The 17,982-nt window shown below is 43.5% G+C and overlaps 1 protein-coding gene across 1 annotated transcript; it reads right to left on the bottom strand.

Moving 5' to 3' along the window:
• Positions 1 to 15,416: 15,416 nt before the first annotated feature.
• LOC138853738 (piggyBac transposable element-derived protein 3-like) lies at positions 15,417 to 17,731 on the bottom strand. Its single transcript, XM_070092151.1, has 2 exons — positions 17,661 to 17,731; positions 15,417 to 17,395 (listed from the first exon to the last, which is right to left on the bottom strand). The coding sequence occupies exons 1-2, from the start codon at positions 17,664 to 17,666 to the stop codon at positions 15,521 to 15,523; spliced, it is 1,881 nt and encodes a 626-aa protein (XP_069948252.1). The 5' UTR covers positions 17,667 to 17,731; the 3' UTR covers positions 15,417 to 15,520.
• Between the last annotated feature and the right edge of the window lie 251 nt (positions 17,732 to 17,982).

Genomic DNA, 17,982 nt, shown 5'->3' with positions numbered 1-17,982 from the left:
GTAGTGGAAGGAAGGCGGGGTAGGGGTCGGCCTAGGAAGGGTTGGAGGGAGGGGGTAAAGGAGGTTTTGTGTGCGAGGGGCTTGGACTTCCAGCAGGCATGCATGAGCGTGTTTGATAGGAGTGAATGGAGACAAATGGTTTTTAATACTTGACGTGCTGTTGGAGTGTGAGCAAAGTAACATTTATGAAGGGATTCAGGGAAACCGGCAGGCCGGACTTGAGTCCTGGAGATGGGAAGTACAGTGCCTGCACTCTGAAGGAGGGGTGTTAATGTTGCAGTTTAAAAACTGTAGTGTAAAGCACCCTTCTGGCAAGACAGTGATGGAGTGAATGATGGTGAAAGTTTTTCTTTTTCGGGCCACCCTGCCTTGGTGGGAATCGGCCAGTGTGATAATAAAATAATAAAATAAAATAAATGTCATATTTGGTATAATTAGCATGGCTAATAGTTAAATCTCTGCCGTTGAGCTCAAGTAGATGTAGAGTTTAATTTTAATATCTTCAGTAATGTAAAAACACAAAGTATATAAAGTTATGTTAGCAGTCTGATAGCTGGTGTTTTATTATCCCAACATGTTCATTTTGGTGAAATAAAGCTCTCCAAAATATTGTGCATAATACATGTTATTTCAAGAATTTTTTTCACAAATATTAATTTAATTACTGAAGACATTCTGGAGAATATTGGATTCAGATGAAGTGAAGATATGATAGTCCTCCTTTCTTTATATATAAAGCACTCCAGTAAACAGATGACCCCAATCTACAATCAGTTGACTAATGCTTTCCTCCCTCCCTCCCTACATTTATGTCCATTTTATTCTGGTGACCTAACCACTGAAAAATCCAACTTTTGGAGTATGAAATTAGTTCCCAGAAACAACCCCATTTATAACATTTTGCTTTGGAAAATAAGTTTGACTAAAAACAGCATGGTTGATGGCAACTCTTTTAGAACTGATTTTGTTGTAAGTGCAGAGGTGCACTTGTAAGCCATCAGCATATGTCCCATTGTTCTCTCTGTGACAACTGCATTTATAGTACTCTTATGCATATGTAGTTTTGTGTAGTACAGCACATCCAAAAGTTCTTCATAACCTTAAGTTGTAGCACCCTTCCAGGAGGTTGCCATGATGCTGAAGGCCTCTTGATCCAAGGAATTGAAGCTGTGCTTCCACTCCTTAGATTAACCACTTAAACATTTTATGACCCACATGAATTTCTTACTTTTGAATATAATAATACAGTGGTCCCTTGAGTTACAATGGTTTTGAGTTACAATAATTTTGAGTTGCGATTTAATGACAAAAAATTTTATACAGTACGATACACACACAATGGTTGACATGCATGGGTGGGCCCAGACAACCAGCAGTGCAGTAGCTTGCCTCTTGGGAAGCATCTGTGGAGGTAGGTGGGGGTGGCTTAGAAGCCAATTAGCAACGGGAATAATGTGTCTGAGGTAGCATCTCAGCCAATAGCAGCATTTATACTAGTTTATTGTTTCCTTATCAATTAGAAGCTACCACTGTGTGTTGCCCACACCAGCTCTGGATTCTTTACCATTCATAACTTCATTTGTGATTTAAGTTGCTGAAGCTTTTCAGCTTCAGGTTGAAGAGCATGATACTGTGGAGGGCTATCCTCCTCAACAAGTGTTTAATGGGGACGGCATGAGGCTCATCTGGAAAAGAAAACCCAGACGAACATTCATCACACAAAGGAGGAGGCCACTTTGCCTAGGCATAAGCTTATGGAAGATAAGCTGATAAACTTACTCTGTTGTTGGGTGCCAGTGCGCCTCTAGATTTCAAGCTGAAGTCTATGCTTGTTTACCACTCAGACAACCAGTGTATTTAATTAACAAAAAGGTATCCAAGGGTAGATTGTGTTCTGGGAATAGGGCCAATAATTAATCTGTCTATCAGTCAAGAGCTACCTGCACTGTTACGCTTGGATAATACACCAGGGCATGCTCCAATTATTATTATAATCAAAAAGAAGCGCTAAGCCACAAGGGCTATACAGCGCTGCAGGGTAGGGAAGGAAGCAAGGGAATTGGATGGCAGAAGGGAGGGGGGATGATCAGCAGGTTACAGAAAACAGCGGGGCGGGGGATAGTACGGGGGTAGAGGGTAGCAAGAGATACAAGTAGAAAGGGCTGAAAGTATCAGAATTTGTGAAGTAAGTCAGTCGTTGTCAAAAAGTCAATGAGAGAGTCCGGATGAAAGGTGGGTCCATCAGCGAGAAGGGAAGGTAAAGAGAGAGCAGCGGGGCGAAGACGACGACAGAGGTAAATTCTGCGTGCTCGTTGATAAAGTGGGCAGTCCAACAGAATGTGGCTGACTGATAATGGAGCTTGGCAATTCTCACAGAGAGGAGCAAGACGCCTCTCCATGAGATATCCATGAGTAAGACGAGTATGGCCAATGCGAAGACGGGAGAGAGTAGTCTCCCAACCTCGACACTGGTGATAAGAAGACGGCCAGTAACCTATACTCGGTTTAATAGACTGAAGTTTGTTGCCGAGCATAGTAGACCAACGTTGTTGCCAACGGGTGTGAAGGTGGGAAGATATTACAGCAAAATAGTCCGTACATGGAATACCTCTATAAGAAACTGGTAGGTCATGTACTGCTGACCGCGCAGCAGTGTCTGCCTGTTCATTGCCCTGTACGTCAACATGACCAGGGACCCAACAAAAAACAATATCTTTATGCTTAGTAAAGATGCGGCGTAGCCAAAGTTGGATACGGAGGACTAAGGGGTGAGGTGTATCAAATTTTTGTATAGCCTGTAAAGCACTAAGGGAGTCTGAGACAACCACAAATGATGACACAGGCATAGATGCAATACGGATAAGTGCTGTAAGGATGGCATATAATTCAGCAGTAAAAATACTAGCTGAAGATAGTAAATGCCCTTGTACGACGCTGTCCGGAAACACTGCTGCGAATCCTACGCCGTCAGAAGACTTAGAGCCATCTGTGTACACAGCAATGGCATGAGAATGAGAGTGAAAGTGGTCAAGAAAAAGAGAGCGGGAAGCGACCGTAGACAGTTGGGCTTTCGAGCAAGGGAGGGAGAAAGAACAGACTCGAACAGCTGGAACTTCCCAGGGGGGTAGGGAAAAGTGAGATGCTACATGTACATAGAAAGGTGGTAGTTGAAGAGAAGACAAGAGCGAATGAAGGCGAAGAGAGAAGGGACGGAGTAAGCAGGGGCGGCGAACAAATAAAGAATGTCTACTAATATCAGTGACCATTCTATAAATGGAAGGATTGCGGAGATCATGAGAGCGTACATAGTAGCGCAGGCAATGGGCATCACGGCGATCGGATAAGGATGGAACGTTCGCTTCTGCATAGAGGCTTTCGACAGGGGAAGAGCGAAAAGCACCAAGGCATAAACGTAATCCTTGGTGATGAATGGGGTTAAGGCTAGAGAGAGTAGCAGGAGATGCCGCTGAATAGATCTGGTCACCATAATCAAGTTTCGATAAAATAAGGGTGGAATGTAGGTGAAGGAGGGTTCGACGATCAGCTCCCCACGAAAGATGAGCAAGGGTTTTAAGAAGGTTCAGCCGGCTGTGACAAGTTGCCTTCAGAGAGGTAATGTGAGGTTTCCAGGATAACCTACGATCAAAGAGGAGGCCCAGAAACTTGACTGTATCACGTTCAGGGATACGTGAGCCATAGAGGTACAAAGGATGATCAGAGATGACAGAGCGTCTAGTGAAAGTGATTTGGTGGGTTTTAGTGCTGGAAAATTTAAACCCATGTGTGGTGGCCCAATTGGAAACACGGTCGACTGCATGCTGGAGAGAAACTGTAAGGAGGTGACAGTCAGCGCCTGCACAGGCAATAGCGAAGTCATCAACATAGAGTGATGACCAAATATTTGATGGAAGACTAGAGGCCAAATCATTAATAGCAAGGAGAAAAAGTGTTGTGCTCAGAACACATCCCTGGGGGACACCTTCAGCTTGGACAAAGTCCGGGGAGAGCACATTATTAACCCGAACACGGAAATGCCTGTCAGTTAAAAAGTTCTTAAGGAAGGATGGTAGATTGCCTCGAAGGCCTAAGGAGTGGGCTTGGGCTAAAATATTATACCTCCAAGTTGTGTCATATGCCTTCTCAAGGTCAAAAAATATGGCAATAACTGAGTGGTTATTCGCAAAGGCATTACGAACATACGTATCCAAGCGCAGTAAGGGGTCTATGGTAGAACGTCCCTTACGAAAGCCATATTGACGAGTGGAGAGACTGTTGTGTGTCTCTAAATACCACACTAAACGTCTATTTACTAGACGTTCCATTACTTTGCAAACTGCACTGGTAAGAGCAATGGGACGATAGTGGGAGGTTTCATGTCCCGTAGTGCCTGGTTTGCGGAAAGGGAGAACAATGGCGGATTTCCACAGCTGTGGAAGAACTCCTTGTGACCAAATAAGATTGTAAAGGCGTAATAGGACTGCAAGGGCTGACTGATGTAAATGTTGTAGCATACGAATATGAATGTCGTCGGGCCCAGCTGCCGATGATCGACAAGCTGAGAGTGTTGCCTCCAGTTCTTGAAGTGTAAAAGGCACATTATACTGTTCTTCTCTGAGAGAAGAAAAGTCCAAAGGTGCTAACTCTCTGGCAGACTTTGAGGAAAGAAATGAGGGGCATAGATGGAGTCCCTGAGAAATACGGACCAGATGATTGCCAATTTCATTGGCAACATCTAGTGGGTTTGCTATATCAACACCGGCAACCCGCAGAACAGGAGCCGGGTCAGGAGAATATTTACCACTCAGTTTTCGTACTTTTTTCCAGACTGCACTCATAGAGGAAGCAGAGGTGATGGTGGAGACATAATCTCGCCAGCAAGTGCGTTTAGCGTCACGGATGACACGGCGAGCGATCGCACGCTTCTGTTTAAAATCAAGGAGTCGCTCTGTGGTTCTATTGTACCGGTACCTGCCCCATGCAGCGCGTTTCAAACGTACTGCACGAGCACAAGCAGGAGACCACCAAGGCACGCATTTCTGAGAATGCCTGCCCGAAGTTTGGGGTATAGAATGAGAAGCTGCGGTGAAAACGGAGGACGAGAAGAGGTGTAAAAGCTCATCGATGGAGGACGAAGAAGGAACCTCTTTAAAAACAGTCAGGTGTGAGTAAAGGTTCCAATTTGCCCGATTAAATTGCCAGCGTGGGGTGCGAAGAGGTGGCGAATATGAAGGGGAAGTAAGAATGATTGGGAAATGATCACTGTCATGTAAGTCCGGGAGAACAGACCAAGTAAAGTCTAATGCGGCGGAGGAAGAGCAAACTGAGAGATCTATGCAAGAGAGAGTATGAGTCCGAGGATCAAAATGGGTGTGAGTACCTGTATTTAAAACATGGAGGGGGTGGGTGGCAAGAAAAGCCTCTAACTGAATTCCACGGGAATCACAGTGAGACCCTCCCCAGAGGAAATGGTGGGCATTAAAATCACCAAGTAACAGAATCGGTGGCGGTAATGACGAAACAAGGAAGGCAAAATCCGGAATAGATAATGCCCGAGAAGGAGAGAGATATAAAGAACAGAGCGTATACCACCTATGTAAGTGGATACGGGCTGCTGTGTAATGCAGCGAAGTATGAATAAATAGCTGATGGTACGGAATATCAGTGCGGAGAAGAAGGGCACTTTCATTAAAGGTCCCATCAGGAAAAGGATCTGAAGAATACAATAAATTATAGCCTGAGATGTGAGAAATAACAGCAGAGTGTAATTTTGGTTCCTGTAAGCAAACACCAACAGGGGCAAACTGGGAGAGTAACATCTGAAGCTCACCCCGATTACCCCTGAGGCCGCGTATATTCCACTGTAAAAAGGCCATGATTGGCAATGATAAAGATACTTGAAATCCACAGGTAAGGGTTCCTACGGACTAGAAGGGTTAGAAAAGTCCACATGCGGAGGCAGTGGAAAATGTTCAAGCAGCGAAGGAACGGTGCGCTGTGAAGAAAGGAGTTGCGCAGATGGAGCAGAGGAGAGAGAAAGAGCGGAAGGTGGATCAGTGTCCATTGATGGTTTGGTCTCTGCAATATATTCAGAGATTGCTTCAAGTGTTTCGGAATTCAAAGATGTCGTATGGGAGACAATATTGGGAATGGTAGGGGGAGGATGAGTAAAGATTGGAACTGTATTGGACTGTACCAAGGTAGGGGGGGGCGAAAGGGTGGAGGGAACTGGAGAAGCGTGGCAGGGGACAGAAGAGACAGGAACCTGGGAGGTGGCAGAAGAGGAAGAAACTTGGGAGGGAACAGGGGAGGAAGGTACATTACGAGGAGGAGGGTGAACCTCTGCACTTGTAACTGAGCCAGTGAGAGGGGAAGAACTAGGGACAGAGACAGGGAGGGTAAAATGAGGAGGTGGAAGATGGGTAGGAGGTGTTACCGGACCTTTTTTTGACTTTTGAGAAGTAGAGGGACGATTGGGAAGAGGTGTCGTACGAGGTCTCGTCGATACTGAGGCTTGTAAGAGAGAACTCGAAGAAGCGAGATTAGACTGAGGCGTTGAAGTAGGGACGTCTGAGCCGAGGACAGCAAAAGGATTAGATACAGGAGTGATTATGGGAGAGGTAACCACAGAGGTGGGTGTAGAAGATGGGATACCAGAAGTGGGGGGACGTTTTGAAACACGGGAATAAGAAACACGTGGGAGTCTCCCTTGGAGGCGGAGATGAGAAACTGCCATGGCATAAGGGAGACCTTCTGTCTCTTTGAGGTAACGGATTTCCCGCTCGTTTAAATAGACCTGACAACGGCGAGAGTACGAAGGGTGAGCCTCATGACAGTTAAGGCAAGAGGGAGATCGATTGCAAGACGTATTAGAATGGTCATCGGCACCACAGACTGGGCATTCGGCGATAGATCTGCAATATTTCGCTGGATGGCCAAATCGCCAGCAATTTCTACACTGTTGTGGTGTAGGGATCACCTTTCGAACTTGTAACCGATGTCCTGCTATATAAACGGAGGATGGGAGTTCTCGGCTGTCAAAAGTTAAACGAGCCACATTGCTAGGGTATCGTCTCCGCCCACGGGCAGGAAGAACGTAAGTGTCTACCTTGAGGATTGGGAGATCTTGGAGTTCCAGCTGTTCTAGAATGTCGGTGCCACATGTCTGGAAATTTTGTTGAACTATGGTATGGGGCAGAATAACGGTACCACTACAAGAATTGAGGGAATGATGTTTTTCAAGGGTGACAGGAACAGTATCTATATGGGAAAGACGAGAGAGCTCACGAGCCTGGGTAGCATTCTGTACGGTAATGATGCGCGTACCGCTCTTAAGAGCATGAAAAGAAATATCTTTACCAACATGGCGTAGGAGTGCCTTGCCAATACTATGGTCAGAAAGATAGGCAGTAGAGGAAGTTGGTCGTAAAGTGAAGAATTTAGTCCACTGTTCAGTCTGAAACTGAGCGTGGAAAGGTAGTGAAGGACGTGTCGATCGTTTCTGAGAAGAACGAGAAGGTGAAGGTGGAGAAGTATCATCAGCAGGTAATTGTCGTTGACGTTTAGGCGTGGGACCAGAGTTGGTCCGACGTGGAACGGGTCGGCGATTTGAAAATTGCCGCACCGTAGAGGGAGAGGCCGGAAGCATAGTCAGAGGAGAGCGAAGGTCTGATAAATCGAAGGAGTCAGTCGAGGCCTCAGTACCTGAAGCGGGTGAGGAAACAGCACCGGCAATAGGTACAGAGGCATGAGGAATGTCTGAAGAGTGGTCCAAAGACGAGGCGGGGTCTGAACGGGGTGCGGTATCAAGAAGGGGCCCGGGGGTACCAGGTTCATGGACTAGGGCTGCCATGGTTAGGTTACTTCTTTCTTTTTGTTTTTAAGAAAAAAAAAGAAAGAAGAAAAGAAAATAAAAATAAAAAAAAGAAAAAAAAAGGGGGGACCGGGGAGGGATAGTTCCTAGGAGGAATGAAAGGGCCAGAAATCTCCCTCCGCGCCCAAGAGGACTCGACACCGCTAGTAGCGCAGATGCAGCATGGAACCCGTGCCATACCCTACCCTTCATGCCAGTAAACCAGCAATCTGGGATAGCAACCTCACATCTGCCGAGCTACCTCGGTGGACAAAAGAGAGGGCGGCCGGATATCCGCCACAAAGCATACCTCCTTCAGCCACCACCCCCGGAATCCGAAAGGTGGCTTCCAGAGATACACCCGTCGCCCAAAAGACACCCAAAGCTACTCCGGGATACCGGAGAGGGATCGGGACATCCCTAGGCAATCCAGATTCCACGGCAAACTACGCCACCGCCAAGAAACCTCAACGGAATGGGATGGACCCCGGTGTCCTTTCCCCTACCTAGGAACTAGCGCGCCTGTGGGAGAAATCACGAAGGCTAAAAAGAGGAAGGGCAAAAGGGAGGGGTGAGGAGGAGGAGGAGGAATGGAAAAAGGGGAGGATGGGGAGGATGGGATAGGGGAGGGGAGAATGGGGGGTAATTAGGTTCGGTCTGAGGAAGAAGACCGACAGGGCTAATTCCTCAGACCAAGAGCCTCTTCACCACGCCAAGGAGCCCCCCTTGAAGAGGGCATGCTCCAAAACTTGCCCAATCTCTGGAGATACAATTTAACACTTACAGATAAATTCCTCACATCCAACACCAGTCCTCTGCTTCAGCCTGTGGACTAGCAAGTGACTGTTTTCCAGACACTTCAGGAGACGGAGCCATTTGCCTCAAGAAATTCTGGCAGACTTAAGTTTAATATGTTAAGACTGTGTGAGGCTCATAGTGAATTCCTGAAACGAAGTTTCCACTCTGTGCATAAATGCAGCCTGGAAGAACTTTTGGCCTTCAGTGACCTATGACTGAAGGCTTTGAGGCTGAGTAGGATGCAAACCAGAAGATTGTTGCTCTTGATGAGGCAATGGGGCTGGAGGTTGATGCAGAGGAGTCAATTCAGTTTCACAAGAGTTGACAAAAGAAGCACTCCAGAAATTAAGGGAGATAGACGAGGTGGACAGTGGGGAGGAAGATGACCAAAGGATAACAGCTGCAGAAATTCAGTTGTTGTTTATTCATTGGGAAGGTGTGAAAAGAATCATAAGTCACACATTGAAAAACCTGTTTTAATATACATATTTTAAGAAGTAAGTGACAGAAACAAACAACTTTAGACAGTTTTTTTTTTTTTAAGAGGGAGTGGTTAGAAGAAGCTTCTACTGACAACCAGTAACCTCCTTTCCACCCTCTTCCTCACCATCACACCACCAACCCTTAAGTCCAAAATACAGTAAAAATTACTCTTCCTGGGTCTTGGAATGAATTACAGTAGACAGTCAATTAAAATGGTTTCCTGTAAAGCGTTTTCTCCAGTACACTACAGCCTCTCCTCACTGAACGATGGACTTCCATTCCTAAGACCACGTCAGTAAATGCATTCGTCGCTAAGTAAGGAGCATACTACAGTATAATGGTAGTGGGTTTGTGTCAACCATCTTTGATACTGTTTTATAACATTTCTGTTATATTATTAACCCTTTGAGGGGTCCAAGCCGTAGTTCTACACCTTGTCCACAGGGTCTAAGCTGTAGTTCTACACCAAGAGCTCAGTTCACTCAGATAAGCTGTGAGTGGTAAATTTGGGCCTAGATATGAGAGAATGGATCTGTGTGTTAAGTGTGCACCATATAAAACAAATCCTGCAGCAAGCAGTGCATAACAAGAAAAAAAACCTGACCATGTGTTTGGATTAAAACAGCGACTCAGCGGTATAATTTCATGAGTTTTATAGTTGTATTCGTGGTTTCTTGGTCTCATTTGATAGAATGGAAAATATATTACAGAATATAGATGATTTTGATTGGTTTTATTACTGAAAATAGCTTGAAATTGAGCTCAAAGTAGCGGAAATGGTCGATTTTTTTGTTACACGTCCAATACACGTTAACTGGTGGGTCTAATATACATTCGTGAATGCCCTGATATTATTTATAAAATTAGTATTACAATACTGCATAACAGTAAAGCTTCTATTTTTTGGTGTGAATAAAAATTCTTTGTGAATAAAAATAAAAAAGAAATTCATTTGTAAAACCTTGAAATGTAACTAATAGACAGAGGAAATGTTATTTTAGTGCCAGGAATGCCTGCATTGTTTATCTGGACTCTATTTTGAAACTGGAATATTTTGAACTTTGTGTACAATTGGCCAAATTACCAGTTTCTGATCACTTTATTGGGTAGTTGAAATAGTTGATTGGGCAGTTTCTTGTGCTCAATCGATAAAATAGAAGTAATACTGTACTAGCAAAATAGCTAAGAATTTGGTAGACTGGAATAATATAATTGGCCTAATATAGGAGTCAAAGTGGGCAAAATCACCGATGCATAAATATCACTCATGCAGCAAAATTCGCAAGTGTAATTTCGCTAATTCTCCATCAAATTTTGTACTTTTTGTTTTATTACTTTCAGAAAAAAGATTCTCTACCATTTCACAAGAAAAAATAAAAAAAATTTTTTGAAAATTCTTGGACCCTGTTTACAAGGCTTAGAACTATGGCTTGGACCCTCAAAGGGTTAAATGTTATAGTGTGCTGTATAATGAACGGAATAGAGGAAATTGGCTCTAATATACATTACATATTTAGGTATGCATACTGGTGAGAGAGCTGGTCGTAAGTCCAAGTCGTTGGTAAACAAGTACATCGCTAAGTGAGAAGAGGCTGTATTGTCAAATTGCTGCATATTTTAGCTTTACACCATTAAATTCAATTTAAACTGTTCTGCTTCTCAGTAGGGAAAAAATTTCAGCGCCGCAAGCTGGACGGCAGGGATCTGTGACCCGTGGCCCAGTCTGTGACCAGGCCTCGTGGTGGATCAGGGCCTGATCCACCAGGCTGTTGCTGCTGGTCACATGCAAGCCGATGTACGAACAAAAGCCAGGCTGGTCTAGTAATGATTTTAGATGACTGTCCAGTGCTTTCTTAAAGACTGCCAGGGGGTCTATTGGTAATCCCCCTTATAAGATAAGAGATAAGATTTCGTTCGGATTTTTAACCCCAGAGGGTTAGCCACCCAGGATAACCCAAGAAAGTCAGTGCGTCATCGAGGACTGTCTAACTTATTTCCATTGGGGTCCTTAATCTTGTCCCCCAGGATGCGACCCACACCAGTCGACTAACACCCAGGTACCTATTTGCTGCTAGGTGAACAGGACAATAGGTGTAAGGAAACGTGTCGGAATTTCCACCCGCCGGGAATCGAACCCGGGCCCTCCGTGTGTGAAGCGGGAGCTTTAGCCACCAGACCACCAGACACTTATCGTGTTGTGTCTTATCGTGCTAGTGGCGCCCGTGCTTTTCATTGGGGGGGAAGAAGTTGCATCACCTGCCGAGTCTTTTGCTTCCATAGAGTGATTTTCGAGTGCAAATTTGGTACTAATCCCTCTTAAGATTTCCCATATGTATATAATCATGCATCTCTCCCGCCTGCATTCCAGGGAGTACAGGTCGAGGAACTTCAACCAGCTAGCAATAGCAGCCTGGTTGATCAGACCCTGATCCACCACAAGGCCTGGTTTCAGACTGGGCCACAGGGGCATTAACCCTCGAAACCCTCTCCAGGTAAACTCCAGGTTCCCAGTAATTTAGGCATTTCATCACACTTGTGTGTGTCATGAAGGTTCTCTGTACATTTTCTAGGTCAGCAATTTCACTTGCCTTGACAGGCACTGTTAGTGTGCAGCAATATTCCAGCCTAGATAGAACAAGTGACCTGAAGAGTGTCATAATGGGCTTGGCATCCCTAGTTTTGAAGGTTCTCATTATCTATCCTGTCATTTTTCTAGCAGATGCGATTGATACAATGTTGTGGTCTTTGAAAGTGAGATCCTCAGACATTATCACTCCCAGGTCGCTTTTTAATGATTCATTACCTTTGTAACTTGTTCACCTATCAAAACTTTTGGACCCAGTCCCTGGACCTGTTATGTATCTCTAATCTTTTTGACTGCCAACCATGGGATGGGTATGGGGTACATACCCGGACCCGGTACATGACCCGGTACATGACCCGGTGGCCTGGTGGCTAAAGCTCCCGCTTCACACACGGAGGGCCCAGGTTCAATTCCCGGCGGGTGGAAACATTTCGACACGTTTCCTTACACCTGTTGTCCTGTCCACCTAGCAGCAAATAGGTACCTGGGTGTTAGTCGACTGGTGTGGATCGCATCCTGGGGGACAAGATTGAGGACCCCAATGGAAATAAGTCAGACAGTCCTCGATGACGCACTGACTTTCTTGGGTTATCCTGGGTGGCTAACCCTCCGGGGTTAAAAATCCGAACGAAATCTTATCTTATAAAGATATTAAACATAACTGCCAGTATCTTCGCAGGTGAGTTATATGGAATTCTCGATGCTATCCAAGTTCCAATACATTGTTACCACGTCCATCTCATCATTTTATGCTATGGACTCCCAAGTGATTATTGGCTTGTTTATTTAGCATGGCTGCTTTATTTAGCAAATGCCATAACTTTTTTTTTTTAGATTTAGGTGCTTCAATGGCAAGGCTATTAACACCACAAACCTAACAACTGGAACAGGGAGAGAGTGCACCTAGTAGCGATAGTGAAGAGGAGGGGGCCAGAAGCTAAGACTCGACCGCTGCAAGTACAAATAGGCGAGTACAAAAACCCATGCTGAACTCAGGAGCCACCACAGTACCAATAACATAGCAGCCAATGTAGCTACTACTCACATAGAAAGGAGAAACAGAGAAATGTGAGGTAGATTACACAACCAGACACACGAGAACACCGAGCGCCCAACTCACAGACAGATTCCACAATTACACAGAAACTCCAAGAGGATGTCGACGGGAAAAATCGTCCGCCTGCAAGTGCCTGTCCCAGGAAATGCCCCTAGACCTTGCACGAGCCTCTAATTGCTAACGATAGTGATCGCAGTACCAGGTGAATGGTCATAGTACCAGGTGAATAACGTGTCGACGTGAGCATAGTATCGCAAGGCCCACAAAATGGTCGCATCTGCCATCCATGACATGTGCACACAAGACGTAAACGGCTCGGGGATACCCCCGCCCTCCTGAAACTAATGGGATGAAATTCAGCCACCAGGAACACGGTTAATATATCGGAGCGGATTCGACACGTCCTCCCAGGATTTCTGCCATTCCTCTTGCACCAGACCTCAAAATAGCCAAGCAGGTCTCAGAAACAGACATAAGGACTTCTAATAGGTACTCATCCAGCAACGCTGACATTGCGGTGGCATCGGCCAACTCGTTGCCCTGCACCCAAACGTGGCTCGGGACCCACTCAATGATGACCGTTGCCTTCACCCTGAGCATGTAACTTCCCCCGGGATATCAAACACCAGGCCGTTTACTGTACGCACTCAGCCTCCCCTCAAGGAAGGCTCCTTGACGCTGGTGAGGGGCTCTTGATCTAGGGAATTGGATCTGTGCTCCAGTTCCCTGAATTAAGCCTGAATGCCTTCCATCCCCCCATAGGCGCTGTATAATCCTACGGGTTTAGTGCTTCCCCCTTGATTATAATAATAATGTACGCACTCAGAAGCATACTTTACGCATTAGATCCTTTACACAAAGGTTGTTTTTGCTTGAAACAACTAAATAAAGTAAGTGTGACACTTCTATACCATTGTAGTGTACGGCTACCACAACCTCGCCCAACACTTTAATTTGTAAATTATCATATGCGCTCAAATTCTCAAAAATGGTTCAATATGCACATTTAATGTTTTTCCCCAGTTATGTACCTCTGTAATCTTTTGACTACCGCCCACAGGATGGGTATGGGGTGCATAATAAACACATTAAACTAACATATTAACCCCAATCAGTCGCAAAAGGAACCCGTGCCTTGTTAGGTACAAAATAATAATGCTCAGCAATCACACACTGGGCACAAACTGGAAGCTCTACATAAATAAACTTATAAGTAGGAGCACACAAATTAAACATGTTGAAATCAAGGTTCCCCACATAAATCATAACACTATGGTACTGAAGCCCCTCATTTTTATAACTGCAAGAAGCTGATGGGGAAGAATACAAGAGTTAGTAGATTTGGAGTTGTGCAACAAATGAGAGTTTAGTGAGAGGGGATCCTTCAGGGACTCTGCAGACACACAACATCAATACGTTCAGTAGTTATTTTAAGATGAAGGTCAGGAAATCTGTTTCTAAGTGATTCAATATTCCAAACAAAAACAGAAAGTTTATACAAGTTTTATTACATTTTAAAAGTCCTGGGATATCATACTTAGCTTCTCAGCATAATAAGGGGTTTGATTTGAAATTTTTTGATTTTCTTGAGGATGTTAGTCTACAGCTCTAGGAATGCTAAGAACTAGAATAATCAAGAGACTAAGGATACCCCTCGGTCACACAGTAGTTGAAATACATCTAGTAACTGCGAAACTTTTGACACTAGTATCTCTTGGCAAATATACTACGTGTCTCATTAATGTTTTTACTGTAAACATTCAAAGTTCTGTAAACATTCAGATTTATTTGACAATTTAGTGCCAGACTAAAAACATTATTGGTGAATGTTTAATGCATGTGAGTGCACAGTTAATGGCGTGCTATTGATAAGATAACCATTCTGTCATTTTAATGTTATTTTCAGATAAGCAAACATCTGTCTGTTCCCTCAATGCCACCTACAGAAATTAAGAATAACTCAACTACTATTTCGTTTCTATTGTTTATTTGTGAAAAGGCACTAGACATATAGGGATAATGCAGTTCTTCATATTTTTTTTTTAAGAAATCAGAGATAACCTTATCAACCAGGCTGTTGGTGCTAGCTGCACAAGTCGAACACAGAGATAACAGTATACCAGTACTTATGAAATGCTGTGTGAACGCTATGGGTTTTTCAAAGAAAATATGCGTTTACAAAGTTTTGTAAATTAAAATTTAGAATTTCTAAATTTTGAATTTTGTGTATAAACCTCCACGCCCCTGAAACTCATTACAACCAAGAGGCAGAAGAGTAGCAACTCAACTCCCTCAAGAGACATAAAAGCAATAACAACTCTTTTCCCCCTTCCCAAGAAATCCAGGAGCTGGGTCCGAAAATTTGAAATTCGAACTGAACTCCCTATGGTGGATAGAGTAACTCAATACAAGGTCACTGATCCCATATAAATTGATTTCTGATGGTTAGTTTTCGAGCAATTGCTAATCTCCGAAGACCGAAAATATTCGGCTGTGCCCGACAAAGGGATTAAAAAATTTTATGTTGCAAACTTGCAATTGTTAATAAAACACACCAAAACAATTTTTTAAATTTAATATACAAACAGACAATATAAAAAACATAAATGGAACTTGTATCAAAACATTTTTTAATTGTTACAAAAATATAAAAAGGAAGCAAATATCAACAATGCCAAATTGCAAAGTGATGCAAGTTTCAATCCCTATATTCCTGAGATTCATTTGGAAGACCAATGATTCTATATTGCTAAATGGCAAGATGGAAGTCTGAGAAACAATTTCTATCAGTCTTTATGCACAGATTTACTTTGCATACACTACACACGAATGACGATGTTACCGTTTTCTTCGAGGTGCTGCAATACTTGCAAGTAAACGGCCTTTGCCCTGCCATTGGGAAGTGCATTAGACTAATGTCTTTCCTAACACTGTCATCAGGCATTTCTGTACGTTTTCCCCTCCCAGGTTTCACTATGCCAACACCATTGGAAGTACATGGTGAATTAGTTGGTGAAGGTCTTGGAGTTGTTCTTAGGATGCTCCCTCTAAGGTTTTGTCCTTTAGACCTTGCAATTTCAGAGATACAATTCCTGAAATACTTCAGTTGCATACACTTTTGCTTTATTGCTCGAGAATCACGGCAATAAAGCAGCCATGCATTCACAACAGCAAGATCAAGAATATAGGCAAATAGCCGCATGTACCAACGTTTTGATTTCATTGGTGTTTTGTAGAGATGCACCAACATGTTGCTTTTGTCAATACCTCCCATGTTTGCATTATAGTTCTTGATGACTGCAGGGCACGATATTTGGTCTTTCCTCTTTGTAACCCTGTTATATCTGTGAACAACACTCAGAGGCTCGACCCCAATATCAGTTGTCACTAAAGTCACAACTTTGGTGTCCTTCCATCTTACAACAAGGACACCATCATTGTTGTTGAAGCAAAAATTGCCCCTGACCACAGTGTTCCTTTCCATTTGTTTGATAGGCGCCAGATCTGGCTTACCACATCTATTGTCATGTACTGTTCCAGTGTATCTGCAGTTATACTTATCTCTTAGTAGCTTGACCAAAGGTATACTTGAAAAGAAATTGTCAGCATAGATTGCTGATGTGTTGGTCTTGTTCATAGTTTGTGCAAGTACCAGAACAATCTTTGTACTTATTGGAAGTTTAGATTCTTCCTGTGGAAGCTGTATGGGATGTGTGTCAAAAGTTGTTGTGCCTTGATACATGAGTATATCATGTATGAGTCCATCTTGACTTGCACGACAAAAAAGTATGAAACCCCACTTATCTGGTTTTCTTCTGATGTACTGCCTTAGGTTTCCAGCAGTTTTACCCTTGAAACCAACCATGACTTCATCAATAGATTGCTTGGGTGTAGCTGGAATTTTCAAGCAAGCATTAGTTAGTTCAGTGTAAAGAGGCCTTACTTTGTAGAATCTGTCATTATCCTTTTTTGTGTTGTCATTGAAATGAATATGACTTCTAAGGTACCTAAACCTCTTAGACGCCATGCTATCTGCAACCTGTGGGATCCTAAAAGCAGCTTTCCAATAGTCTTCGAGGGATGGTAGTGAAGCAATACCCATGTACAACAAAATACCTATGAACCTCAAGATCTCTTCAGAATCTGTTGAAAAAGTACTATTTACGTCTTTTTGCCTTGCATACAAATTTGTTTGATATGCTATGTTATCTATCATGGCTGGAGTAACGAACATACGAAAATACTCATATGGAGACCTAATTGCAAGAGGCTTTTCATGTTCATATGCCGGCAAAGGATCATTTTGAATGTCATCTACGGTCCACTGAGATGAAACTTGAAGAGCAATATTCTCATGGATCTCTTCCTCATCCGGGTATTCCTCAATCCTAAAAGTTTTCTTTTTCCTCATTACTTTCTGCTTTTTGGCTGGCCTTTCTTCCCTTTCTTCCTCCTCATCATCACTTGACATCTCTGCATCTTGTGCATCCGGTGGCAAGTATTCATCACCACTATCCAGCAATTCTGGTTCATCTACCTCTGGTTCTGAGTCACTGTCTTCAGAAATGCAGACATACCTCAACCTGCTGGTCGACTGCTCCCCATAAAACAGCCTCTCATGGAACTGGAAGGACAATAGAAACCTCCTGTATAAATCCAGACCACTACAGAGTTCATATATGCAATTGAAAATTTTTTATAAATATTTATTTGACTAAAATTGGACATTCCCGGAAACTCGCGCAAGACCGAAATAATTCGGACTAAAATGCTTGCACTTTTTTCAACTGCATGCTACACTCATATTATGCTTCACACGGACTTTAGGTATATATCAAAATATGCCTAAACTATTCATGTAAGCACTAAACACGACAATCAGTACTTACCGACATTGTAGAATGTATAATCCAAGAGTAGATTAGTAAGGGTGGAGGGAAAAATGCGTGTGTGGGCGAAGCCAAGCCACCAGTGTTTATATCTTGATCTCTCAACCAATGGGATACGAGGCAGGTATCATCTACCTAAAGCTACTCAAGAAATAACTCCCGTAGACACCAATCAAACCCAGCCCCTACTCATATATTTGTCCACAATATGTGTTCCAAACAACTCTGTAAAAGGACACAAGTGCAACTAATGTGACATTTATTGTGGCAACGTTTCGCTCTCCAGGAGCTTTATCAAGCCATTACAAACAATACATGGACA

The sequence above is a fragment of the Cherax quadricarinatus genome, chromosome 38 (genome assembly GCF_038502225.1).
Source record: "Cherax quadricarinatus isolate ZL_2023a chromosome 38, ASM3850222v1, whole genome shotgun sequence".
NCBI classification, from domain to species: domain Eukaryota; kingdom Metazoa; phylum Arthropoda; class Malacostraca; order Decapoda; family Parastacidae; genus Cherax; species Cherax quadricarinatus.
The sequence above is the reverse complement of the archived record's forward strand: the minus strand, read 5'-3'. Positions and strand labels throughout refer to the sequence as shown.